The 27,294-nt window shown below is 46.3% G+C and overlaps 2 protein-coding genes across 6 annotated transcripts in view; both read left to right on the top strand.

Moving 5' to 3' along the window:
• The window catches only part of TMEM273 (transmembrane protein 273), a 46,213-nt gene extending 36,567 nt beyond the window's left edge, over nucleotides 1-9,646 (top strand). For all 3 annotated transcript variants that reach the window (XM_070782254.1, XM_070782253.1, XM_070782256.1), the window contains one exon: nucleotides 1,548-9,646. In XM_070782254.1, the coding sequence (XP_070638355.1) occupies nucleotides 1,548-1,692 (145 nt within the window). In that variant the 3' untranslated portion in view covers nucleotides 1,693-9,646. The remainder of the gene's footprint in view (nucleotides 1-1,547) is intronic.
• A 682-nt stretch (nucleotides 9,647-10,328) lies between these two features.
• On the top strand, nucleotides 10,329-25,553 carry FAM170B (family with sequence similarity 170 member B). 3 transcript variants are annotated; one of them, XM_070782250.1, is made up of 3 exons: nucleotides 10,329-10,468; nucleotides 11,390-11,534; nucleotides 14,410-16,136. In XM_070782250.1, the coding sequence occupies exons 2-3, from the start codon at nucleotides 11,423-11,425 to the stop codon at nucleotides 15,165-15,167; spliced, it is 870 nt and encodes a 289-aa protein (XP_070638351.1). In that variant the 5' UTR covers nucleotides 10,329-10,468; nucleotides 11,390-11,422; the 3' UTR covers nucleotides 15,168-16,136. The 3 variants fall into 3 exon arrangements, with proteins under 3 accessions (XP_070638351.1, XP_070638352.1, XP_019809247.2); XM_070782251.1 differs by lacking the exon at nucleotides 10,329-10,468 and adding an exon at nucleotides 23,428-25,553 and having other exon boundaries at nucleotides 11,272-11,534; nucleotides 14,410-15,174; XM_019953688.2 differs by lacking the exon at nucleotides 10,329-10,468 and having other exon boundaries at nucleotides 11,272-11,534; nucleotides 14,410-16,135.
• Nucleotides 25,554-27,294: the final 1,741 nt, after the last annotated feature.

Below are 27,294 nucleotides of genomic sequence, written 5' to 3'. Positions count from 1 at the left end.
AAGACGGAATCTGGGTGGTGCTTCCTCCCATCCAGGCAACTGGAACAGCTAATTCTGGTCCCAAAGTGCCTGAAGCTCCATTTCCCCATGCTGGCTCCTTGGGGCAGTTCAGGGCTAGAGAGGCTGCCCTGCGCCGCCCCGCCCCAGGCCCGCCCCTGATTCTCTGTCTTTCCTGAAGGCGGGAGCTTGCTTGCCCAGCTGGCTTCGATCAGCCTCTCACTGGGCCACTTTTCTGTCTTCATTTGTCCTTGTTTATGTTTCCTTGCAAACAAATGTCATGCCTTTCCCACGGGCTTTTCTCTAACCAGTTTATATTTTAACCCTGTGTAGACAGGGCCAGATGAGACAGAGGATGAGATGGTTGGATGGTATCACTGACTCGATGGACATGAGTTTGAGTAAGCTCCAGGAGTTGGTGATGGACAGGGAAGCCTGGCATGCTGCAGTCTGTGGGGTCACAAAGAGTCGAACACGACTGAGCGACTGAACTGAACTAAACTGAGACAGGGCCAGATTTCTGCTCTTCATCCCAGTCCTATTTCCTGCAGCCAGTGAGCCAAATGCTGCCTTCTGACATCTGTCTCCAGGTCCTGGGCCGAGGCGTGTCTGTAGGACCTGATATGAAGCATCCCGGGGATGGATGGGCAGGAGGCATGGAGTTTTACAAAATCTTGGGTTTATATGTGTATATATATGCATGTATTTTAAAAACTCAGTAGTATTTAAATAAAACTAGAGAGAATTTATTGCTTGGGCTTCCATGGTGGCTCAGTGGTAAAGAATCTGCCTTCTAATGCAGGAGACATGGGTTCAATCCCTGGATCTGGAAGATGCCCCTAAAGAAGGAAATGGCAATACTTACTCCAGTGGGAAATCCCATGGACAGAGGAGCCCATGGGCTACAGTCCATGGGGTCACAAAGAGACACAAGTTAGCAACTAAACAACAACAATTTTTTGCTTATTTTCTTACATGTTTATTGCACAAAAATTAAAAAAACAAGGATAAATAAAAGGACGGGGGAACTCCTTTTCCAAAGATAAATGTTGCTCACTTTTTGGTGTTTATCATTCTCAACTTTACATATCTGAGCATGTATATATATGCACACACACACATATGTACTAGGTTTCCATAACTGGGTTTGTATGGTACCGTGGACCCTTGAACAACACGGGTTTGAACTTTGCAAGTCCACATATATGTGGATTTTTTTCAATAGTAAGTACAACAGTAGGTTGAATCCGTGGATGAGGAACCTTGGATACTAGAAGTTATATTCCTATTTCAACTGTGTTGAGGATGGGTACCCCAAGCACCAGAGTTGTTCAAGGGTCAGTTATATATGGCTGTACTTACTATATTGTGAACATATTTTCCCAAGTTCTTCATGAACACCATGGCATCTCTTTGTTTAGTTATCCCATATTTTATTCAACCCAGGGGTTCTCAAATTCAAATCAGTCACACGGAGGATTTATTTAAACCCAGAGGGCTGGATGTACTGGGGTTGAACTCAAGAATCTTCATTTCTAACAAATTCCCAGGTATCAAGGATGCAACCCAATCAACCAAAATTCCTTTCCTGGGACACTGGTTGCTTCTGAATTCGTGAGTACAAATATCACTGTATTGAAAATAGGTCAGAAAAATCTCGGCATACTGTTAATTTCCTTAAAGATAAATTTCTAGAAGTGAGATTGTTGAGAGTGAGGGTATCACAGGTTTAAAGTTGCGGCTGCATATTACCAGAACGTTGTTTCAATCTGTATTTCCACCAGAACGTCGTTTCAATCTGTATTTCCACCAGAACGTCGTTTCAATCTGTATTTCCACCAGAACGTCGTTTCAATCTGTATTTCCACCAGAACGTTGTTTCAATCTGTATTTCTACCAGAACGTTGTTTCAATCTGTATTTCCACCAGAGTATGCTGGTTCTGGACCTTGTGTTTGTTTAATTCTTTTTTTTTTTTTTTTTTTAAGATAAAATGTATCCATCTGATCTAGCTAATCTGCATAGAAAGCTAGATTCGCCTCCCACAGGCTGTGTGAACCCAGGAAACCGCACCAAGTGCACAGAGGCTGTTTTTTCATGTTAGTGGAGAAAGAATCCTCGTTTGATCACATTTCTAGATTGCTGTGAGAATCGTAATGATGGTGGGATTGAGCGCCCTTTCTACCCGTGACGCACTTGCAGACCGGAGGGTCTGAGCACTTCCTGAAGAATTCAGAAGCAGCCCCTATTGTGGAAACTTCCCGAAAGTTAGAATTACCAGGAGAAATTTGCCCAAAAGGCTTGTCTTCCCAGCCAGAACTGTGGGCTCCATTAACTGCATGCAGGAGGCCTTGGTGGTGGGCCAGTAAACGTTGAACAACCTGTCCCCTGCCTGGGGTGGTAGTGGGGCAAGCAGGAAAGGCCTTGATTTTACTCTGCCAATTACCATGATGGAAATCCCCCCTCCAAGTCCTCTTACAAGCTGCCAACGTGTCACGGAATGTAGTAAAAATAATTGGGAATTGAGAAGTTTTGAATATTTGTTACTTTTGTGCATTATATAATCTAATTATAAGTTGATATGATTCTGATTTTGATAAAAGCTGTTTCACAACTGGCTTTCAAAATTCTTGAAAGATTTAACAATTGGTTTTCGTAAGCCAGTCCTAGCTGGCCCCAGATCACCACTGGCTTCCCCTCTTGGCTATAAACTCATTAAAAATGCAAGTCACTTTTCTATCTTTCGGGAAGAATAATGCCTGGTTATGCCAACTTCATTTTTTTACACTTGGCTGTGGGCAAAACACTGGCAATCTGAATAATTTGGGTTCCAAACCTTTGACATTTATACATAAAATAGTCTGATATTAGCCTTTGCAAGGACTGGGATCTGGGGTCGTCCTAAGACGTCTGGCTCTCGTGCATGGCTGCCAAGCTCCTCCTGCACACACTGATGCATAGAGACAAACCCAGCAATGTGGAGGAAGAAGACTTTGCTTCCAGAACCTCAACAGTGAGGTCTTGAGAGATGTGTTTTTCAACTGCTGCCATTCTTGCCTTTTAATTTTCTTTGTTTATCTTTATCGTGATCAATTTAATTTGCTGTGGGTTGGGTGGTGACTCCTACAGTGTGACTGCTCCTTATCACATGCTTATGGACTGTCATTTTCCAAAAAGCTGACTTGATTTGTATGTATGTTGTGGTCCAAAGGCCAGCTAGTCATACTCCTTTCACAAAGGCAGGTAAATAATATAAAAAATTATTTTGCGATCTCTACACTGCTGTCTCACTGTCAGGCACCACTGCCTGTGAATTTGTGCTGTATCAATAGCTTATTGTGTTTTGTAGCTAATAAAGTAATATATTTACTGAGTTAACTTCAAGTTTTAGGAAATCATTTTAAAGCTATAAACCAAAATTTAAATAATATGCAGATGCTTTTAGTCTTCTCTTGTAAATAATAAATAATTCTCTTATGTTCCCTTCTGATCTTTAGCATATTTATTGAATTTCTGACAGGCAGAGTGGACTTGGGACAGCGTTTGAGGAGAGCTGTCTGTTCCTTGTGATGTGAATCAACGCTGATCTCCTTCTCACCAACGCCGGCAGGGCTTATCTTTCCTCTCCAGGACTGGTGCCACACTGCCCAGGATGCTGGCTGGTTCAGGTGGTCAGGGGCGAGGTGCTTGCTCACTGCTTTCTGCCCATTCTCTGTGCACTTGTGGGTGTGCTACAGCCTCGGGCTGCCTCCTTGACACGGGGGTCCTCCACTTCAGCCGTCTGGACACGCTGATCACATGGAGCAGCCTGCCCGCCGCAGCAAAACCAGGTGAGATTTCTCCTAGGAAGGCAAGGGCTGTTCAACAACTGAAAAGTCAAGCCATGTTAATAGAATGAAGGGATAAAATCATGTCAATAGATACGTAAAAAGCATTCTAAAAAAAAAAATCAACATCCTTTCATGATTAAAGCTCTTGGTAAATCAGGATTTGGTGGCTCAGTGGTAAAGAATCCTCCTGCCAATGCAGGAGACATGAATTTGATCCCTAAGTGGGAAAGACCACCTGGAGATGGAAATGGCAACCCTCTTCAGTATCCTTGCTGGGAAATCTAACTGGATAGTGGAGTCTGGTGGGCTACAGTCCACGGGATCACAAAGAGTCGGACACAATTTAGCCACTAAACAACAACGACAAATTAGGATTAGAAGGGAACTTCCTCAACATGAAAAAGTCCATGTACAAAAACCAGCGACGTTGTCAATAGTAAAAGATTTAATGCTTTCCCTGAAGATAAGTAATAAGACAAGGACACCAGCTTTCAATTCAACAGGATACTGAAATTCTTGCCAGAACAACAAGGCAAGGGAAAGAAAGAAAAGACATCCAAATGGAAAGGGAAGAAGTAAAAGTATCTCTGTTTGCAGATGACATAATCTTACGTATTAAAACCCTAAAGAATCCACACCTCCGCAAAAAAATCTGTTTGAATAAGCAAATTCAACAAAACTGAATTTTAAAGTTGTATTTCTATACAATAGTAACGAACAATCCAAAAAAGACATTAAGAAAACGGATCCACTTACACAGCATCCAAAAGAATAAAATACCTAGGAATCAATTTTAATCAAGGAAGGCAGGGTTTGTACATTGAAAATACATACAAACCCCACTGGGGAGGCGTTGCTGGAACCGGTCTCAGTGCACTGCGAGAGTGCAGCCAGCAGCGGACTGGAGTGGCTCATGGACTGCCTTTCCTGCTGGCCCCTCAGTCTTGGCCGTGGGTTCCTTTCTTGGGAACTTTCCTGTTCTCAAGGAAAACACAGCCTGATCCAGCCTTCCTGGAAGTCCTCCCATCTGACTCCCTTACGTTCCTGGAAGGCGTGGGACCACCTGCAAGGCCGGGGGTGGCAGGCTGGGGAGGGACGGTGGCTGTTTCCCCTGGGACACCTCTACCATCCGATAAGTAAGCCCATCAACTTACAAAGGAGACACCGTTTCTGAAGGACTGGGATAGGAAAAAGGCAGTCTTAAGAGGGGAGTCTGCAATAGCCATTCTGATCGTGGGGATAAAAATAAATTATCCCAGTTCTGATTGCCTGGTTGCAGATACCTTGGATGTGAGCTGAAGGCTGCACAGGAAGTCAGCCCAGCGCATTTAGAAGTTGTGCTGCCTCACTGATGGTCTTTAGGGTCCTGGGATCTCCCCTTCCACGCAGAAGCCATGCTTCCAGAAAGTTCTCTCAGAACAAGTTAGCAGCTGATATCCTCAGCTCTGTATCCGAGGTGGCCTATGGCCATCACATTTTAGACAGAGAGGGGAGGAAGACCCAGCCCTTTCCCCAGAGCTCTCTGTGTGGCTCTCTAAGAACCATCGAGGGGAGGGACCAGCAGCTGGGGTCCCAGAGCTCCTGGGTACACATGTGGCCTTCAGCTGGAGTGCCCTTCCTCCCAGCTGATGTCACCTTTTCAAGGAAACACAATTTGGAAAGACACTTCTGAATCCCCAAAACTTGTTGAATCTTTGCAGTCTCATGGAGCCAGAGCTGGGGTGGGGGGTGCTCTGGGCCAGGTTGGGGCTCTGGGGCATAGCCAGGGATGTGCCCGAGAGGCCCACAGGGGTGCCCTCCTCCCTACTGCCTAATGACAGAGGAGTCCTGGGCTATTTGTGTGGGTGCCCTGAGGTTAAGGTCAGGGAGACAGCTCCAAACAAACCACGGAGAAGAAGCAGCCTGTTATTAAGTCTGAAGGAAAACAAAAGCAAAAGTCCCTTCCTCATTCACTCGGGGAGGCTGAGGGAGAACTTCGTATCACATTTCTCTGCGGCTGAGTTTTTCCTTACGTGGTCCACTGACTCACTTCTTTTTAAATAGTGACGAGAAGCAGCAGAAAATGAACTCAAAAGATGATACTTCTCTACTCTGATCCTCAACTTATCTTCTGGCACTTTCTCTGCAGAGTTAGCACAGGCTAAGGTCATAAACAATTCCTGGGAAATTGGCTTTCACTGGGATGAACTCCCAGTCTGGAGCCTGCCTTATACCTGGCAAGCAGCGTCTACGGCAACTCACCACTTCCCCGCCTCCCTCGGTGTTCAGTCTGACAATACAAGTTTTTTGAGAGGGGCAGTGACAAGGTGGCCCTAATTTCCAGTTGAAGGGAGGGGTGTTGTCCACTTAAAGCACTTTACACAGCAATCGGCTCAGCCTCAGAAATGTTGTGTCCTGTACACCAACCCGGGTAACGCCAGGCCCCTTGGCCAAGTGGACAGGCTATTTCTGGAGGCTCATTGGCTCCAGGATGAATGATCTGATTCTCCCTGTAGCCTAAATTGTGGCCCAAGCCCATCTCTAGAGTTAAAAGTGAAGGGAAGCGAGAAGTGGCGTCTCTGTTTCCTGCTGGGGCTGTGGCTGGTTCGCTTCCTGTTAGTTTCTTCTCAGTGGAGAAAGAAAAGGGAGGGGGCTGAGAAGAGGAGGTTTTGGAAGGAAAGTGGAGACTGGAAACTCCTCCAGGCCTTCTTGATGAGGTTTAAGACTCGCACGTGACGTGTGAGATGAGTTGGCCAGGAGTCAGAGCTCCGAGAAAGTGCTGTCTTGGTCCTTCTGGGCTTTTGCACACCAGCCCTGCCGGCTCCGGCAGTGGAGCATGAAGTTCTTGGCGAGGCTGGAGACCCAGCTGGAAAGCTGCGGGGGCTGAGACGTTAGGGGGCTGGGTGGGCCTGATCTGTTACCATCCTCCCCTTGCACTCCCCCACTCCCCCTGCCCAGGGAGGGCAGGAACCCTGTATGGGTGGCCTCCGATGAGTAGCTACTTGGAGCAGAAGATGGGGCTGTGACAGAGAGCCTTCCCATGGCCAGACTCTGCTCAGAGCCCGTGTAAAAATGAAGGACAGTGGCACATTTTGATGCTGCGTTGCTTTAAGCACACACCCCCTCCTCCGCCTTGCCCCCAGGAAGCAAACCTAGGGGAAGAGCATGGGGCAGCCTGACAAAGCAGTCCTGCCTCTGGGCTTGAGGGCTGAGCAGTCCATCCTCCTGTCACCTACCTGTACTTGGAGTCCCAACCTCCATCTGTAACATGTGGTTAATAGTGTCTCACTGGTAGGACTGTTAGGAGGGTTAGAAGGAACATACGTAGATTCTAGGGCAATAAAGGAACTGACCCAAGTACCTTTGGAAAATGGTGTTTTCAACTAGAAACTGAATGGCTAAATACAAAAGGAACTGTGTGTAAGCATTGTACTCTCGATGTTAGAGTAGCTTCCCAAGGGTTAACAACTTTGAAGCTGCTCTACGTGAATGCTGGGGTTGCACAAGTGTGAAAATAGACGGTGGGTGGTGGCAACCTTCCTCCCAAGTTGTGCTGGGTGTGCCCCAGTGATCAGCTGGGTACACCGTAGTCCTGATGCTGCTCAGTGAGCCGTCTCACCGGACATACATGAACAGTGCATGGAAAGTCAGTCTACGGAATGCCTATGGCTGAGTGACAAATCACCCAAAACTTAGTGTGTGAAGCTGCTCACAGTTTCTGAGGGTCAGGAATTCAGGCAGAAGATGGCTGAATTCAGAGGTGGTGGCTTTTCTCTGCCCTGAGAAGTCTGGGACCCCAGCTGGAAGATTCAAAGGCTGGAAGTCAGACTCATCTGATGGCACATTCATTCACACGTCTGGTGGCTGGCTGGGATTTTTGCCAGAACTGTTGGCTGGAACACCTCCGTGTGGCCTAGGCTTCCTTATAACATGCCGGCTGGGTCCAGAGGAAAGGAGAGAGAGAGAGACAGAGAGAACCCAGAGGAAGTGATGTTGTTTTCTACAACCTAGCGAAGTCTCCAAGCATCACCCCTCTGCGTTCAGTTGCTGGAGGTTGTTACAAAGTCCACTCTGGTTCAGGAAGAGGGACCTGTCTCTCAGTGGAGGACTGTCAGCTTCACATTGTAAGAGGAGCCTGTGGGATAGGAGCACAGGTGTGGTCACGTGGGGAAAACACCTCCAGTCAACCATAGCTCCACCGAAGCTTTTCCACTTTCCTTGAAGTCACCACTGCTCCCACTGGGATGTGACTGCTTCCTCTGTGCCTCCACATTCATACACAGCATAGGCTTGGTTTAGGGTTTTGTGGGGAGGGGTTGCATGTTTAGTTTTTACATATGTGGGATTCACTTATCTCTTGCTTTTTTCACTTAACATGAATTTACTTACTAATACATGTAGATCTCTTTATTGCAGTATAGTATACCACAATTCGGAGAAGGCAATGGCACCCCACTCCAGTACTCTTGCCTGGAAAATCCCATGGACGGAGGAGCATGGTGGGCTGCAGTCCATGGGGTCGCTGGGAGTCGGACATGACTGAGCGACTTCACTTGCACTTTTCACTTTCATGCATTGAAGAAGGCAATGGCAACCCACTCCAGTGTTCTTGCCTGGAGAATCCCAGGGTCGGGGGAGCCTGGTGGGCTGCCGTCTCTGGGGTCGCACAGAGTCGGACACGACTGAAGCGACGCAGCAGCAGCTTACCACAATTTGGTTCTGGTGTAATTTATTTAACTATTTCTTTATGTTGATGGATCTTTGACAAGTTTCTTTTTATTTTCTATTTTGAATACTACTGTAGTAAATATTTCTTGATGTGCTATTGTATGCACTTAGCACTAACTGTGAATGTTTCCCAGGCAGTGATGTTAATTGCTGAGTTGAAAGAGCCCGCTTTTCATTGTAATGGGTGCTACCAAGTTTCCCTTGAGAAAGGCAAGCCGTGCACTTACAGGTAGAATAGAAACATATTCATTTCATTTTGTTCTCACCAGCACTTAACAACTGCCAATCTGTTTAATTCTTGTTTGCCTTGTGGGTGAAAACAATCTACTTATACAGCATGTGTTTTTAATTTGTTGCTTCCTTCCTGGAATTAGGTTGACCATCTTTTCATATGTTTATCAGCCATCTGCCCTTCTTCTCCTGGGGATTGCTTATTTATTTCCTTTACTGAACTATTCATTTCAGTTTTACTAAAAAGCAGAGAAGTGGAAACTGAAACAGTGAGTTTTTTGTGTTTTAGCAATGAAATTAAAAAGATTCTCAATGCTTGTGTTGACTGATGCATTTAAGTTTAGAGAAACCACCCTATAATAATAAATGTTAATTTATATTTTCTTTCTAAATATTTTACATTGAAAGTTACCCCAGAGTCACATGAAATTAGTCTTAGTTGTTTTATATGAGGTAAGGCCAAAGTTGATTTTTTAAAAAGTGAATAAAAATGTTCAGCATCATTTATTGACTTTTTTTTCCTCCTAGACCTTTATTTACTTTATCTCTTAAAAATTCAAATATTAATACATAACATGATCTTTTCCTGGACGGCCTTTGTCTTCCATTGATCTATTTGATTTTTGTGCTCTTACTGTTTACTTTTATAAGGCAAGTCTCTTGATTTATTAAGGGAGAAAGACTACACTTACAGTGTTTCCTCTTCCTGCCAGGGAGCTCTGCCTCTTTACAGGTGCGAGTGGGCCTCTCCATCTCTCAGTAAAGCTCTGTGGCGTTCTCCTCTGTTCTGGTTCTGGAGAGGAGAGTATTCCTAGGCGCTGCGTGTGCTGCGGCGGTTGTGTTGCTTTGGGATTATTTTCAACCAATTATCTTCTGAGCTGTTGAGAATTTGGGATCCAGAGGAATTGAGTTGGTGAGACTGAGCAGGGGTTGGGGGGGATATGGGGAGAAATGTTTTGGGGGAAGTGTGCTCAGGACATCCTGGAGCAGAGAGAGAGGGCAAGCTGGAACAGGTGCCAGAGCGACTGAGCTTGGAGTGAGGTTTGTGCAGGTGGAGAAGCAGGAGGGGACTCAGAGTTGTGGGATGAGAGCCAGCCTGCCTTGGGGCAGCAGGGATCTGAGGTACAGAGAGAAGGCAACTCTGCTAGACAGACTTGCCCTTGTCGGTCCATCCAAATACATGTCCGCCGTGTTCACCCACTATTTATTCATTAATTTGACAATAATCTCTGGAATCCTTGTGAATGTGTCAATGTATTCTACTAGATGCTGGAGATATGATGGGGGACATGAATGAATGACGTCTCTCTCCTCATGGAGCTGACATTTAAGCAGCAGCAGATGAATGCTGGGAAGTGGTTATGCCTGTACATGCACACGTCATAGAGTCTGAGGGGAATGGATTCCAGGTGGCTCGGACAGGAGTCGTTTCAGAGACTGCAGGCAAGAGTGAGCCATGTGGGGCCTAGGGGTGGGCACTCCTGGCAGCAGGAAGGGTAAATGCAAAGCCCAGGGGCAGGAGCATCCCTGGTGTGCTTGAGTCCCTAGACCTGAGCGAGGGTAAGCAGAGAGCGGGGAGACGTGAGCAGGCACCTGGGTCCCCAGGCCGCGGAGCACCGAAAGCCCTAACGAGACAGCGGTGGGGCCTCTGAAGCAGTGAGGAGGCGGCAAGGCTCCGGCCCCCTGCCGCGGCCACAGTTCAAGGTAGGCCCAGTTTGAGGTTGGGTGATGATCGTATGTACGCGAGCGTGTGTGCGGTTAAGCGACCGTGTTCTGAATTTGTGTGTGTGTGTGTGTCTGAGTGTTCATGTACGTTTGAGTGTATGTGTGCCTGAGTGGTTGTGTGTGTCAGCATGAGTATGTATGTTCATGTGCGTAAGTGTCTGCATGTGTGCTTTTAGGCATTTGTGTGTGTGTGTGTGTGTGTGTCTGAGTGTTCATGTATGTTTGAGTGTATGTGTTCCTGAGCGGTTGTGTGTGTCAGCATGAATGTACGTGTGTTCACGTCTGTAAAAGTGTCTGCATGTGTGCTTTTAGGCATTTGTGTCTCTGTGTATGTGAGTGTGTGTGTGTGTGTGTGTGTCTGAGTGTTCATGTATGTTTGAGTGTATGTGTGCCTGAATGGTTGCGTGTGTCAGCATGAATGTATGTGTGTTCACGTGTGTAAAAGTGTCTGCATGTGTGCTTTTAGGCATTTGTGTCTCTGTGTATGTGTGTGTGTGTGTGTGTGTGTCTGAGTGTTCATGTATGTTTGAGTGTATGTGTGCCTGAGTGGTTGCGTGTGTCAGCATGAATGTACATGTGTTCACGTGTGTAAAAGTGTCTGCATGTGTGCTTTTAGGCATTTGTGTCTCTGTGTATGTACGTGTGTGTGTGTGTGTGTGTGCGTGCGCACTGTATGTTTGCGTCTCTGACAACACACAAAGCAGGGAAGGTCCTGGAGGGGATGGGATCCTGGTGGGCAGCCTCTCCTGGCAGCCTGGCCACGGGTCACAGAACAGATCAAAGTCACTGATGAGGTCACAGAATAAAGCCAGGAGCCTAGTGACCACGGGTACCTAGCAGCCACTGGGACTGAGGCCAGGGGAGGCTTTAGCACCGGCCGAGCCCACTCGCACCCAACAGCTGGAGCTCTGTGCCCCGGGCGCTTGGGTCATCATGAAGCAGCGCTTCACAGACCGAAGGGGAGAACAGTCGCCCACGGACCAGGCCACCCTCAGCCTGGCCAGCCCGGAGTCCACGGAGGAGAGCGTACAAGCGCGCCGGACAGGTCGGTCGAAAGGAAGGGGGTCGCTGGTGTGTCCTTGACAGGACGGGCTCCTGGGGGAAGGGGAAGGGAAGGCACCGGCTCACCCCTCGGCGTTGTCACCAAAGTCCTGCATTGGCCATAAACACGGACGATGGGTTTACCGGGGCTGCTGTTGTGCGTACACAAGGGGATTTCAGGAGGTATGAGGATGACATCCTAAAATGTTAGTCATATCTTTTAACTTGCTTTGAAAGAAACAGAATTGAGGTGTCAGTTCTGTGATTTCAGCAGTGATATAAAAAGTTCCTTTATAATAAATGGATGAAAGTTAATCCGTAACATCATTTTGAAGTGACCATGGGCAGCGCCCAAGGGTCACACCATCTTCGGGCCAAGTGACTGGTACCCACTCTATCAATCATGTCAATGCTCTGCGCTTCAGTTTTCTAACTTGTCAAAAATCAGAACAATGCAATTTCTTAGGGTTTTTTGAACACTGAAAGAGTTAAACTATGACAAGCACTTAGTGTTTATATGGTGATGAGATCCAGTGAGGGTTTCAAGGAAAGTGTGAGATTCTCCTGGAGGAAGATGAGACATGTCCCCCAGATGCCAGGGGGAAGGTAGGGCTGACTGGTCTGGCCAAAGCGCTCCCCCTCTCAGGCTTTATTGAGCTGTGATTCACAAATACAAACCACATCAGTTCTGTGTACAGTTTGAAGAATTTTTGCAGGTACACATTTGTTTAACCACTATCAATACCATGATGCAGAATCTGTTCACCACCTTCCAAAGGTTCTAGTGACCGTTTGCAGTCAGTTCTCCTGCTGCCTTTAGCTCCAGGTAACCCCTGTTCTGTTCTCTCTCCCTACAGTTTTGCCTTTTCTAGAATGTCATCTAAGTGGAATCAAATACTCTATGACCTTTTCACCCTAAGTTCTTTCATTTAGCAGAATGCCTTCAGTTCAGTTCAGTCACTCAGTCGTGTCCAACTCTTCACGACCCCATGAATCATAGCATGCCAGGCCTCCCTGTCCATCACCAACTCCTGGAGTTCACTCAGACTCATGTCCATCGAGTCAGTGATGCCATCCAGCCATCTCATCCTCTGTCGTCCCCTTCTCCTCCTGCCTCCAATCCCTCCCAGCATCAGAGTCTTTTCCAATGAGTCAACTCTTCGAATGAGGTGGCCAAACTACTGGAGTTTCAGCTTCAGCATCATTCCCTCCAAAGAAATCCCAGGACTGATCTCCTTCAGAATGGACTGGTTGGATCTCCTTGCAGTCCAAGGGACTCACAAGAGTCTTCTCCAACACCACAGTTCAAAAGCATCAAATCTTCGGTGCTCAGCCTTCTTCACAGTCCAACTCTCACATCCATACATGACCACTGGAAAAACCATAGCCTTGACTAGATGGACCTTTGTTGGCAAAGTAATGTCTCTGCTTTTGAATATGCTGTCTAGGTTGGTCATAACTTTCCTTCCAAGGAGTAAGCGTCTTTTAATTTCATGGCTGCAATCACCATCTGCAGTGATTTTGGAGCCCAAAAAATAGTCTGACACTGTTTCCACTGTTTCCCCATCTATTTCCCATGAAGTGATGGGACCAGATGCCATGATCTTCGTTTTCTGAATGTTGAGCTTTAAGCCAACTTTTTCACTCTCCACTTTCACTTTCATCAAGAGGCTTTTGAGTTCCTCTTCACTTTCTGCCATAAGAGTGGTGTCATCTGCATATCTGAGGTTATTGAAATTTCTCCTGGCAATCTTGCTTCCAGCTTGTGTTTCTTCCAGTCCAGTGTTTCTCATAATGTATTCTGCATATAAGTTAAATAAGCAGGGTGACAATACACAGCCTTGACGTACTCCTTTTCCTATTTGGAACCAGTCTGTTGTTCCATGTCCAGTTCTAACTGTTGCTTCCTGACCTGCATACAGATTTCTCAAGAGGCAGGTCAGGTGGTGTGGTATTCCCATCTCTTTCAGAATTTTCGACAGTTTATTGTGATCCACACAGTCAAAGGCTTTGGCATAGTCAATAAAGCAGAAATAGATGCTTTTCTGGAACTCTCTTGCTTTTTCCATGATCCAGCGGATGTTGGCAATTTGATCTCTGGTTCCTCTGCCTTTTCTAAAACCAGCTTGAACATCTGGAAGTTCACTGTTCACGTATTGCTGAAGCCTGGCTTGGAGAATTTTGAGCATTACTTTACTAGCATGTGAGATGAGTGCAATTGTGCAGTAGTTTGAGCATTCTTTGGCATTGCCTTTCTTTGGGATTGGAATGAAAACTGACCTTTTCCAGTCCTGTGGCCACTGCTGAGTTTTCCAAATTTGCTGGCATATTGAGTGCAGCACTTGCACAGCATCATCTTTCAGGATTTGGAATAGCTCCACTGGAATTCCATCACCTCCACTAGCTTTGTTCGTAGTGATGCTTTCTAAGGCCCACTTGACTTCACATTCCAGGATGTCTGGCTCTGGATGAGTGGTCACACCATCATGATTATCTGGGTTGTCTGTGTATTCTTGCCTTAGGGACTTATCAATGTTTGGCATGCAACAGTAGCTCATTCCTTCTTATCAATGAAGAAGACTGTGCTGTATGGATGGGTATCCCACAATCTGTATTCAGGTGGTGGCCTTTGGGGTTTAGTCAAGGGCTTAGATACTACATTCATACACCATTTGATCTTTGTCATCGCATCCATAAGGTGCAGCTACATCTCTACGTTTGATCCTTGTCATCATCCCAAAAGGAAAGTATATCATCCTTAATTTATGGGGAAACAGGCACAGAGAGGAAAAGTACCTGCCTGGGGCCCCCAGAGCTTGCATCCTTTCAGAGACCTGAAGCAGTTGTGGCACTGATGAAAATGTCCTTCCATTTCCCAGGGCCCGTGAAGAGAGAACAGCTGTCTCCACCACCAGGCCCAGCCATCCCCCACGCGGAGAACGCCTACTTCTCGGGCAAGGGTCGGGGGATGTTGAGCTGGAGCAGCTCGCCGTCATCCCAGTCATCCTCTGAGTACCAGTCCTATTCCCAGTACCAGTCTTGCCATTCCTGCACTTATGGGGACCAGGACGCTGCCCAGCAGAGCATGTGTGCCTTCTACACCCACGTGAAGACCGTGCAGGGTGTGGCCGTGGCCTGGGAGACCGACAGTGGCTTCGAGCCCGTCACCCGACAGCCCCGCATCCGCGAAGCCGAGTTCATCAGGAGGCAGAGGCGGAAAGGCTCCTCCTTTGAGATGGCTTCCAATACGGACCTGCGCTGGGAACTGGAAGCCAGCAAGAACAACACCAGCTCAGAGCCAGAGGACGCGGAGCTGCTGGCGCCCCTGGAGTGCTGCCTGCAGGAGCTGCGGGACACCCCGGACTGGCTGGTCACCACCAACTGCGGGCTGCGGTGCGTGGCCTGCTGCCGGGTCTTCCCCACCCTGGAGGCACTGCTGGAGCACGCCCAGTATGGCATCCAGGAGGGCTTCAGCTGCCAGATCTTTTTCGAGGAGATGCTGGAGAGAAGGAGGGCCCGGGACCAAGGGCAGGAACAAGAGCCAGAGGAGGAGCAAGAGAGCGCTTCGGACAGCAGCAAAGGTCCAAGGCCCCGCGTCAAGGTGCCTTCGTCACAGTCACAGTCGCAGAAGCATTGAGCCGGAGGTATGTGCCCTGCCCTGTCCTCACCTCCGGCACCTCGGTCGCTCCTTTCCCGGCCATCAGGACCAGAGCCACCAGGGCAGGGAGAAAGGAAGAGGTCCGGGGAAGGAGGCGAGCGGAGTGTAGAGCTGGGAGGGCCGTGAAGACGTCGGGGAAGTCACCCTCCCAAAGGGCACAGCCTTTCAACCAGAATCCATTTCAAACTGTGAATCAAGTGTTTCTTACAGTGGGTGCAAGGCCCGAAAGCCCGCAAGCTTGTGGCCACCGGGATTTCTATTTTTGCTGGCGGGTCAAGCAGGTCATGACTCGCAGGAGAGACAACTACAAACAAAATTTCAGCCCTATTTTTTCATTGTTAGGAACTCATCATAGGCCCTAATTCTATAGCTTATTTTATTGGAATTAAACTTGAATAACCCAAAGTTTAAGGCAATGGCTAATGGAGTGAATCATGTTATTGGGTTGGACCCACAGGATGCTGCCATTTCTGCAGGTTACCCACTGGCACAGACATCTTGAGAATGGCAGGTTCCCAGGGTAGAGGTGGGGCTGACTAAGTCCTGCTGAGCCTGAGCTCAGCTACGCCAACTGTTTTAAATACTGCTGTGAAATTTGCCTCTGCCCTTTCACGTGTTCTTTCAAGAAAATACTCGGTGCCCGCTGTGTGTTGGGCATGCTGATGGGCATGCACTCCAGCTCTCAGTGAGAGGCAGCTAGGGCAGGCAATTGCAAAGGGAAGGGGAGGGCTCCCAGGGGAAGGCTCCCAAGCTCATGCTGGTTGATGAAGAAAGAGAAAACTGTCCAAAGAGGTTGATGCTCACAAAGATTTGGAGGACAGGTAGAATTAGTGAGACCAGGAGTTTTCTTCAGATCAACAAAACTAAAAAAGACAGTTTCTAGGAGTGGGTGAGCCTTGTTAATAGTGAGAGCAAGTGGTATAGAGCTGAGACTAGAGCATTTCCTATCATTTGTACATGGAGACTGCTACTGCTGCTGCTGCTACTGCTAAGTCGCTTCAGTCGTGTCCGACTCTGTGTGACCCCATAGACAGAAGCCCACCAGGCTCTGCCATCCCTGGGATTCTCCAGGCAAGAACACTGGAGTGGGTTGCCATTTCCTTCTCCAATGCATGAAAGTGAAAAGTGAAAGTGAAGCCGCTCAGTCGTGTCCGACTCTTAGCGACCCCATGGACTGCAGCCTACCAGGCTCCCTCCGCCCATGGGATTTTCCAGGCAAGAGCACTGGAGTGGGGTGCTGATGGCTATAGGATAGCAGTGTTGGGGACTGAGGGGGGCACAAGCCAGACGGGCATGGAGCAGTAGTGAACACACACACACACACACACACTCAAAACACTGGACACAAACATCAGACAGCTCTGCTAGCAAGTTTGTCTAAGAAGGAAAGCAATGGTAGTTTAGCTGAACAAAAGGAAACTGCAAAAAGGCAAAGATGGGGAGAGAGAAAGTTGATACGCTAGCAGGAATGATGCAGAGGAGAGGGGAGGCTGAGAACGCCAGAAAAATAAGAAAAGAGGAGTTGGGTAAGTGAGAGGAGACTGGATCTGGCCAGATACAGAGACCAGCCCCTGAGGACAGTCCCTTCATGTCCTCTGGCATAGGCACATGGGCAGTCAGGTCAGGTAAGGCTTGGGAGCCAAAATGATAGAGATTAATTTTTTTTCCTCCGGAAACTGCAAGGAGCTCTTGAGGAATTTTAAGCAAATCAGGTTGGCCTCTGTGAAAGATCTCCCTGGTGAGCAGGGTCAGGAATGGATGAGACCACATCACTGGTGACAAAGGGGTGTGGTTGAAGAATTGGAGGCTCTCATGTGAGTTCACGAGACTCAGGAGATGGGAATCACAGGTTTGGGTAAGTGTTTGATGAGGGTGGTGAGAGGAAATTGTCCACAATGACTTCCAAGTTTTGTGCTTTTTTACCTGCGTGGTTGGTGAGTGTAGGTTCTATTTTGGAACACCAAGGGACAAGGTTTGCTGGGATGCCCATGAGCCCACTTTTGAATAAGCTGTCTGTGATAGAAACCTTTGGAAGAGAGCTAGTTAGAAGGACCCTGGGCTTGGAAGAATGTTAGAGATGGAGGTAGATTTGTGGTCATCTGTGCATGTGTGGCAGAGAAGGCAATGGCACCCCACTCCAGTACTCTTGCCTGGAAAACTTCATGGACGGAGGAGCCTGGTAGGCTGCAGTCCACGGGGTCGCTAAGAGTCGGACATGACTGAGCGACTTCACTTTCAATTTTCACTTTCATGCTTTGGAGAAGGAAATGGCAACCCACTCCAGTGTTCTTGCCTGGAGAATCCCAGGGATGGCGGAGCCTGGTGGGCTGCCGTCTCTGGGGTTGCACAGAGTCGGACACGACTGAAGCGACTTAGCAGCAGGAGCAGCAGCATGCATGTGTGGTTACTATGGTGCTTTATGTGGCCTAGTGTTACATGCCTTCTCTACCGGTCCCAGTGCAGCAGGAGCCATGGGATCATTTTGGAACAGATGTCCACCATGGGAATGATATCTCAGCACCATTTTCAAGATGTGGCAGGGGCACAGACTTTCTCAATCCACTTTGAAAGAGGTTGGTGGATAACCAGGAAGAAAAAAAGGGAAGGGACAATGGTTCAAACTTTGTCAAGCTTTTATCAGAAGAACTATGTGGTGTTTGAGGGAGTCTAGTAGGCAGGTGGACTTCCCTGGTGGCTCAGCTGTAAAGAACCTACCAGCAATGCAGGATACCCAGGTTCAATCCCTGGATCGGGAAAATTCCCTGGAAGAGGGCATGGCAACCCACCCCAGTACTCTTGCCTAGAAAATCCCATGGACAGAGGAGCCTGGCGGGCTGTAGTCCATGGGGTCAGGCAGAGCCGGACACGACTGAGTGACGAAGCAGCAGCAGTGAGCAGGCAGAATCCAAGGACAGCCTGGGAGGAAGAAGCTGAGCCAGAGCGAGCACTGGCAAGGAGGAGAACTTTCCTATTTAGAAGTTAATTGCAAAGGAAATAAAATGAGGCATAGCATCGAAGCTCTGGAATTTCAGCCTTTAAAAGACAAGTGTATTTTTGTGTTAAACACAGATATTCTAAGGGCCAAGCATTGTTCTAAACACATTACGAGTATAAAGTCATGTAATACTCTCCACCATCCAGTGAGGCGTAGGTCCTATGATTAGTCCCGTCCTACAGGTGAGTAAGCTGAGACCTTGCCAAGGTCATAGGGCTGGTGCACGGCGGAATCAGTTTTCACACTAGGCAGCCTGGCTCCAGAGCCTGCACTTTCACCATCACACGGAGAAGCCACATTTTAACATAAAGACAGATGCAAGGTATTTATAAAAGCAAACATGTCAACTCCACAGGTTGTATTTTCTTTGGATTAAATAGTAGCAGCTGGAGATCAGGGTGTTCAGGACAAGCAAAAGATGACAAGAACCTTGGGGAAACACATTTCTAATGTAGGGGATAATTTTAGCTGACACGGATGAAGGAAGGATGGGACAAAATTTTTCTTAAGATAATGACTTATTTTTAAAACGTATCTTAAACTCAGCTCAGGTAAGTATTCATTTGTGGTTTAAACTTATCATTTTGTAGAGGCCTGGGACCCCCACCAAATAAGACAAGGATCAGGGTGAGGAAGGGGAACCTTTCCAGAGGGTTGTGGGATCTCAAACGTCTTAAATCTTGAACCACTTTACACCCTTTATTTCCCCAGACTATAAAAAGAAATGGAATTTGTTTTACGAAATTTACAGAAATGTGATAACAAAGCCTGACAAAGATGGCGCTGAAAGAGTGAAAAATATATTGATCTCACTTAGAAACACAAAATGATCTCAAATCAAATTTATAGTGTGAAAAGAACAATTCACCAAGACATGAGTTTGGGTCATCTCATGACTGTAAAGACAAAATTAAATCTAACAATACTTCATATGGAAAGAAGGATCTTATGATAGTCTCAGTATATATTTAAAAAAATTTAAAAACCCATATATTTATTCTCAATTGTTTTTCACCTATGGTGCCTAGATAATTCAACCAGAGAAAGAATAATCTTTTCAGCCGAAACAACTGAATAACTACGCAAAGAGTGAAGTTGGTATGGTACCTCACACCATACATAAAAGTTAAAATAAAAAAGATCTAAATGTAAGAGCTAAAACTATAAAATTTGTAGAGGGAAACAGAGGTGTAAATCTTCATGATCTTGCATTAAGTAGTGATTTCTCTTAGATATGACACCAAAGGCACACGCAAACAAAAAATACATGAATTGGACTTCATGAAAGTTAAAAACTTTTGTGTTCATAAAATATTATTAAGAAAGTGAAAAACAATCCACAAATCCACAAAATGGGAGACATAGTTGAACACATATCTGATAAAGATCTAGAACTATACAAAGTACATAAAGATTCTTTTTTTTTTTTTTTAATTTGGCCGCGGCTCGGCGCTCTGCTCCTGCACACCGGGCGGTGACGGCGGGCGCGACGGCTCGGAGCCGGCCGCTGGCATAGTGCTGGTTGCGGGCGCGGCGGCGAGGGCCGTACGGAGGCGGGAACGGCCTACATAAAAATTCTTATAACTCAATCAAAAACAAGCATCCCAGTTAAAAAACGGGAAAAATTTGAAAAGCATTTCTTCAAAGGAGATATACAAATGACTAATAAACATATGAAAATATACTCAAATCATTAGTCTTTAGAGAAATGCAAGCCAAAACTACAGTGACCTGCCTATAATAAAAATAAAGATAAAGATATAAGAAGAAGCACTGGTGAGGATGTGGAGAAATTGGAACCTCATACATTGCTGGTAGGAATGTAAGATGATGCAGCCACTTCAGAAAATATTCTGGCAGTTCCTCAAAAAGCTAAAAATAAAGTTAGCATATGGCCCAGAGTTCTGATAATTGAAAACAAATGTCCGCGCAAAAACTTGCACATGAATATTCATGGCAAAAGTGAAAATAACCATCTAGTGATGAATGGCTAAACACAATTATTCAGCCATAAAAAGAATTCAGTACCAATTTATTCTAGGACAGGGATGAACCTTGAAGATACTGTAAGTGAAAGAAGCTAGACACAAAAGGCTACAAACACATTGTTCTATTTATGTGAAATCTCCAAACAGGCAAATTTATAGTGATGGAAAGCAGATTGATGATTGCTTGGGATTCAAGGGAAGAGGAGGAATGGGGAGTGATTGCTAATGGATTTGGGGTTTCTTCTTGGGGTGATGAAAGCATTCTTGGACTAGCTAGCAGTGGTGATTACACAACTTTGTGAATATCCTATAAACCACTGCATTTTATGCTTTAAAAACCTGAATTTTATAGTATGCAAAATATATAGCAATTAAAAATAACAAATACACCAATAATTCCTATATTATTTTTTGAATTGAGGATAGAAAATTTCTTCGTATGATTGCTGTGGTTTTTTAGTTGCTAAGTATACCCATTTGAATGCAGAGTTCCAAAGAATAGCAAGAAGAGATAAGAAAGCCTTCCTCAGTGGTCAATGAAAAGAAATAGAGGAAAATAATGGAATGGGAAAGACTAGCGATCTCTTCAAGAAAATTAGAGATACCAAGGGAACATTTCATGAAAGATGGGCTCAATAAAGGACAGAAATGGTATGGACCTAATAAAAGCAGAAGATAATACAAAGAGGTGGCAAGAATACAAAGAAGAACTATACAAAAAAGATCTTCATGACCCAGATAACCACAGTGGTGTGATCACTCACCTAGAGCCAGACATCCTGGGAATGTGAAGTTAAGAGGGCCTTAGGAAACATTACTATGAACAAAGCTAGTGAAGGTGATGGAATTCCAGTTGAGCTATTTCAGATCCTAAAAGATGATGCTGTGGAAGTGCTGCACTCAATATGCCAGCAAATTTGGAAAACTCAGCAGTGTCTCAGATCAGATCAGATCAGTTGCTCAGTCGTGTCCGACTCTTTGCGACTCCATGAATCGAAGCATGCCAGGCCTCCCTGTCCATCACCAACTCCCAGAGTTCACTCAGACTCGTGTCCATCGAGTCAGTGATGCCATCCAGCCATCTCATCCTCTGTCGTCCCCTTCTCCTCCTGCCTCCAATCCCTCCCAGCATCAGAGTCTTTTCCAATGAGTCAACTCTTCACATGAGGTGGCCAAAGTACTGGAGTTTCAGCTTTAGCATCATTCCCTCCAAAGAAATCCCAGGGCTGATCTCCTTCAGAATGGACTGGTTGAATCTCCTTGCAGTCCAAGGGACTCTCAAGAGTCTTCTCCAACACCACAGTTCAAAAGCATCAATTCTTCGGTGCTCAGCCTTCTTCACAGTCCAACTCTCATCCATACATGACCACAGGAAAAACCATAGCCTTGACTAGACGAACCTTTGTTGGCAAATAATGTGTCTGCTTTTGAATATGCTATCTAGGTTGGTCATAACTTTCCTTCCAAGGAGTAAGTGTCTTTTAATTTCATGGCTGCAGTCACCATCTGTAGTGATTTTGGAGCCCAGAAAAATAAAGTCTGACACTGTTTCCACTGTTTCCCCATCTATTTCCCATGAAGAGGACTGGAAAAGGTCAGATTTCATTCCAATCCCAAAGAAAGGCAATGCCAAAGAAAGTTCACACTACTGCACAATTGCATTCATCTCACACACTAATAAAGTAACACTCAAAATTCTCCAAGCCAGGCTTCAACAGTACATGAACTGTGAACTTCTAAATGTTCAAACTGGATTTAGAAAAGGCAGAGGAACCAGAGATCAAATTGCCAACATCCATTGGATCATGAAATCAGGTAGAATATGTAATTTACACAATTTTTATTTAACATTGTTCTGAAAGTTACAACCAATTTAATAAAACATGAAACAGAAATGTTATATATAATGGACAGAAAATTCTGTTCTTTTTTTAGAAAAAGGATATATTTACCTTTGAAGCTCAAATAAATTAAAAAAAGACATAACTGAAAGATTGAGACAAAATGGATATCAAAAATTTTGTGTGTATTAGATGTGACTAATGAGGAAATAACATGGAAAATTGTCCATTTACTAGATAAATAGAAATTCATGGAAATACTGCAGGTGTAATGAAATATCAGTGATTATTTCCAGTTGATAATTGTCAATAAATTTTAGTTTCCCTGTAACATGTAACATTATTCTTTGTTTTCTATTTGAGGAAGTATGGATTTTATAATAAAAAGGCAATAAAACATTTAATCAAACATAACCTGAGGTCAGAAGTGACACAAGGGACTTTCAGCCTCCACATTTGTGGTCTACAGACCACACTTTGCAAAGTCCAGCTCTTAACATCTTAAACTTTGGCTCTTCTGAATTGAATTAGCTTTGATTTGAAGAGCACATTATAATGAATGAGAACGCAGCCAACGCAAGAGAGTTAAATTGCAAAGTTCTTTTCGTGGTGTGTCCTCATTTCTGATAAAGGTTGAGAGCTGTGAGTGAGAGGGAGATCTTGCGAGAAAACTGGTGGGAGGTCAACTGAGAGAAAGGGTGAAAGATAGCGACACTGGGAAAAGAACACGATCACGAAAGGGGGGCTCTGCTGGGAAAGAAGGGGAAGGCATTGCAGCAGCAGCAAGTCGCTTCAGTCATGTCTGACTCTGTGCGACCCTAAATATGGCAGCTCACAAGGCTCCCCCGTCCCTGGGATTCTCCAGGCAAGAACACTGGAGTGGGTTGCCACCTCCTTCTCCAAAACGTGAAAGTGAAAAGTGAAAGGGAAGTCGCTCAGTCGCGTCGGACTCTTCGCGACCCCATGGACCGCAGCCCACCAGGCTCCTCCATCCATGGGATTTTCCAGGCAAGAGGACTGGAGTGGGGTGCATAGGCATTGCTGCAGGATGAAGGAAAAATGAAGTTGGAGAAGGGAGAGAGAAGAGGGAAGAGAGAAATGGCAGATGCTAAGGAGGATGCATTGACAGGGGGATGTGACGTCACCAAGGTGGTCCAGGTATGAGGCTGGTGGGAGAGGATGAGGGTCCATCACAGACAGTGGAGTCCTGACTGACTTTTTCATGAGTCTCTGAGGTGTTCAGTTATGGATGTTGTCCTGGGTTGAATTGTGTCCTTCGCTCCCAAATTTCAAGGTCAAAGTCTAGAATCTCAGAATGCGATCTTATTTGGAGATAAGATCTTTAAAGAAGTAAGTAAAATGAGATCATTATTAGCACGGGACCTAATCCATTGTGATTGATGTCTTTATAAAAGGAGGAGATTAGGACACGGATATACACAGAAGAAAGACCACGTGAAGACACGGGGAGAAGACAGCCAACTGCAAGCCAAGGAGGCAGGCTTCAGAAGACACAACCCTGCAGATGCTTTGATCTTGAACTTGTCCTCCAAAACTGGGAGATGATACATGTCTGCTGGCCAAGCCCCCCAGTCTGAGTGTCTTGTCAAGGCAGCCCTGACAAATGACTACAGATGCTGAAGAACAAGGGCCAGAGCCAAGCATGTAGGCCCGTGTTTCTGGTGGGGAGCCTTCTGGGTCCCAGGTCCTCAGGAGAGAGCCCACAGTGAGCGCTCAATCAGTGCTTGTTGAGCTATATACCTGGAGTGGCATGAAGGCATTTGAAACCCAGAGGTTGGCTTTTGGCAAAACAGAGTGGCTTCCCGGTCCTGAGCATGCAGAGTGCTTTGGGCTGGGGTTGCAGGGCTTCTGGCATGTGAGTACGTGGTGGCCTGGAGGTCGGGTAAGAGAATCCGGTATGTTCCCTTCCTTTCTACTCTAAGCCTCTACTGCTCCCCCTTTCAGGGAGATAGACCGGAAGGCCCCCCTAGAAATGAGCTGGGACAGGGCTGATGAGCACCAGGGCATGCTGAGATGTAGGGAAGATGGAGCAAGAAGTTCATGAAAATGCCACGGTGACAAGAGCATGTGTGTGTACACATGCGTGTGTGTGCGTGGGCATGCACGAGTGTGACTGGGTGTGTATGCATGTGTGTGCTGGGCTGTGCTGTGCCTGGCTGGGGTGGAGCACAAGGACCTAGCAAGAAGGTCCATTAGTGATGCTCTAATGGGCTTGTTGGGGCTTACTGATGCTTTGTTGCTGGACTTCCTGCAGCCTCTCCCAGAGCACACCCAGGAACTGAAGTGCCAGTTACCATCATCTTAGGAAGAGAGAGAGAGAATTACTGACAGGACTATTTTTTCAAACCTGAATACTATTCTTTCAAACGCCAAGAACATTCCTACCCGGCCCACATTGACTTACTTTTTGCTGCTTACACAATGACCTAAATAACAAATATTCTAGTTTATAGTTCCTTGATAACTCTAAAATAAAAACAAATTTATACATTAAATACAAAGCAATTGCATCAGCAATAAAACTCAAATTGACAACATTAGTTTTATGTCATTGTTGAGCTTGGTGCTTGCAAAACCAAGTTGCCTCCTAAGTGAGTATGGGATTGAACGCAAGGCAGATTCTTCTGGGGCTGATGGGTCCTAACTGCAGCATAGTAAGATGACACAATCTCCCAGTGTGGACAGTATGTAAAGCTGTATCATCTAAGGGCATCCCAGTTGCCAACCTACACGCAAACAATGGCACAGAAATCATGTGCCACAAAATGTTTATAAAGTGTGTAAGCAGAAAATCCATGTGCTTTAAATTTTTGCCCTAAAGTTTTAAGAATTCCATTAGGGAGCAGGAGGAGCCCTGGAACCCTGATTGAGAAATGAAACCAAGGAGCACTCATGTGGAACACCCCTCACTTATTCCACAGACACTCACCCACTGCTTCCTCCGCAGCCAGGGCCTGGGCTCAAGCAGGAAGGACACAGAGATGATGGATGGCCAGTGTCTGGTCTTGGGGATCAGAGAGTCCAGTAGGCACATTTACGATGCTGTGTGTAGAGGTTTGTATAGGAAAGTGTGGGAACTCTGAAGAGGGGAACTAACTCAGTCTTCGGGACTTGGAAGGCTTCCTGGAACAGGTAGTACCTCTTCAAGCAGAGTCTTAAGAGGAGAGAAACCCAGCACCTCCCTGACGAGGCAATTAGTCCAGATATCCCAAACTGAGATAAGACTGGGACTCTGAACTTCTAAAACAAAGGCTATCATTATAAAGACGGGAAAGGGTTTGTTTTGTGCTCTAGAGAGCTCGCTCCTTTGTCCCCACAATCTTCTCTTCAGGCAATTAATGGTTCAGCAATTTCATCATCGGAGAGTCATTCACTGACTCAAGACTTGTCCTTCTCTATTTTAATAATAATATCCTTGGAAAACTCACATACTAATTTAAGCCTTTTACATGAATTAATTCATTAGTTAGCTATAGAGGAAGTCCCTGAGGGAATGGAAATGGAGTTAGGGAGTGACCATGGAGAAGAGTTAGGACCAGATCTCATAACTCATCTGTGGAGGGGTGGGTGGGTATTAGGGAGAGGGAAACATACCCCGAAGATGTCTCATCTCTCATCCATCCGTGTGTGGAGTGGGGTACATGTGTGTGTGCTCTTAGGGGAGTGAGTGGGACGTTTTCTCACTCAAAAAGAGGTTACTCTGGATACTGCACAAAACACTAGCTTCCTGCATCTTGTCCTCATCTAGCCAGGAAGGCTGGGAGCAGCAACCTGGCCTGGCTGTGATGGAGGCTGAGCTATCAGCCAGGCTTCCCTTTTGACCAGCCCTGGCTCTATTTGGGCCAGTGTTTGGGAGGCAGCTGAGCAGTCCTGTCTCTGATTTTCCTGGCCCAGGGGAGCTGAGAGCTGGACTCAGCACTCCTCTGCAGAAGCAGAGAGAAAAGCCAGACTGGCGGTGAGAGACTCGGGTTGGAGATGCCTAGTCCGAGAGCAGCATACTGACCTGTAGCTGATGGAAGACAATCAACAGCCGGTTTGTACTTGCACATGACCGAATCTTGTGCACACTCTTCCTACAAACCCCAGAAGCCTTCTCTTGCCTGAGTCAGTGGCCTCCCACCACTCTCATTTCTAACGTGGGCATGATTGGCATTTTGTGGGCACTGTTATTTCCCTTGCAGGACTGCCCACTGCAATCTAGGGCTTTCACATCATGGTCTCTGAACGTTAGTTGTGCATTCACCCCTCAAATCATTGTGACAATCAAAACTGTTCCACACATTTCCAAAAACCCCTAGGGGGTCCATGCTGCCCACTGAAGGCTGTTTCTCCAAGGACAGGCTCTGCCAGCCTTGAGCACTGATCCGTCCTTGTTTGATTAAACACAAAGTAATAAGCGCCCACAGCACACAGTGAAGGTGCAGCAAGGAGACCAGGATGGGTTCATCAAAGCGGGGCTGATGGAGCACTGAAGCGGGTGGGTGCCGGTATGAAAGCTGCTCCTAGCTCTGGATTGCTGTGGTCCAAGAAAGGCTGCTATTTAGAACAAATGTATGGACACCAAGTGGGAAAAGTGAAGTGAGATGAACTGGCAGATTAGGAATGACATATATATAGCATTTCCTCCTCCAGGGGATCTTCCCAAACCAAGGATTGAACCCAGGCCTCCTGCATTGGCAGGCAGATTCTCTTATCGTCTGAGCCACAGGGAAGCCCATATATATAGGCTTCCCTGGTGGCTCAGATGGTAAAGGGTCTGCCTACAATGCAGGAGACCGGGGTTTGATCCCTGGGTCAGGAAGATTCCCTGGAGGAGATGGCAACCCACTCCAGTACTCTTGCCTCGAAAATCCCATGGACAGAGGAGCCTGGTAGGCTCCAGTCCATGGGGTCACAAAGAGTCGGACACAACTGAGCAACTTCACACACACACACGTATAAAATAGAAAATTAATGAACGCCTATTCTTTAGCACAGGGAATTCCACCGAGTGCTCTGTGGTACAAAGAGGGGATATGTGTGCACACATTGCTGCTTCACTTTGCTGGGCAGCAGAGACTAACACAGCATCGTAAAGCCACTGAACACCAGTGAAAAAGGCTGCTACTCACGGACATCTGAGTGTGTGAGAGGAAAGAGGGATCTGCTAGACTCTCCGCTTTTCAGTTCCAGGTTAGGGTAAGCGATTTTCTTGGTTCTTTTGTTACTTTGTTTTGGGATTAGCCATCTCTCTCCTTGCTAGCTGACCTTGGTGACTGAGT

This window comes from Bos indicus, chromosome 28, assembly GCF_029378745.1.
Source record: "Bos indicus isolate NIAB-ARS_2022 breed Sahiwal x Tharparkar chromosome 28, NIAB-ARS_B.indTharparkar_mat_pri_1.0, whole genome shotgun sequence".
Lineage (NCBI taxonomy): Eukaryota > Metazoa > Chordata > Mammalia > Artiodactyla > Bovidae > Bos > Bos indicus.
Note: the sequence above shows the minus strand (reverse complement) of the source record. Positions and strands in the feature narration are given on the sequence as shown.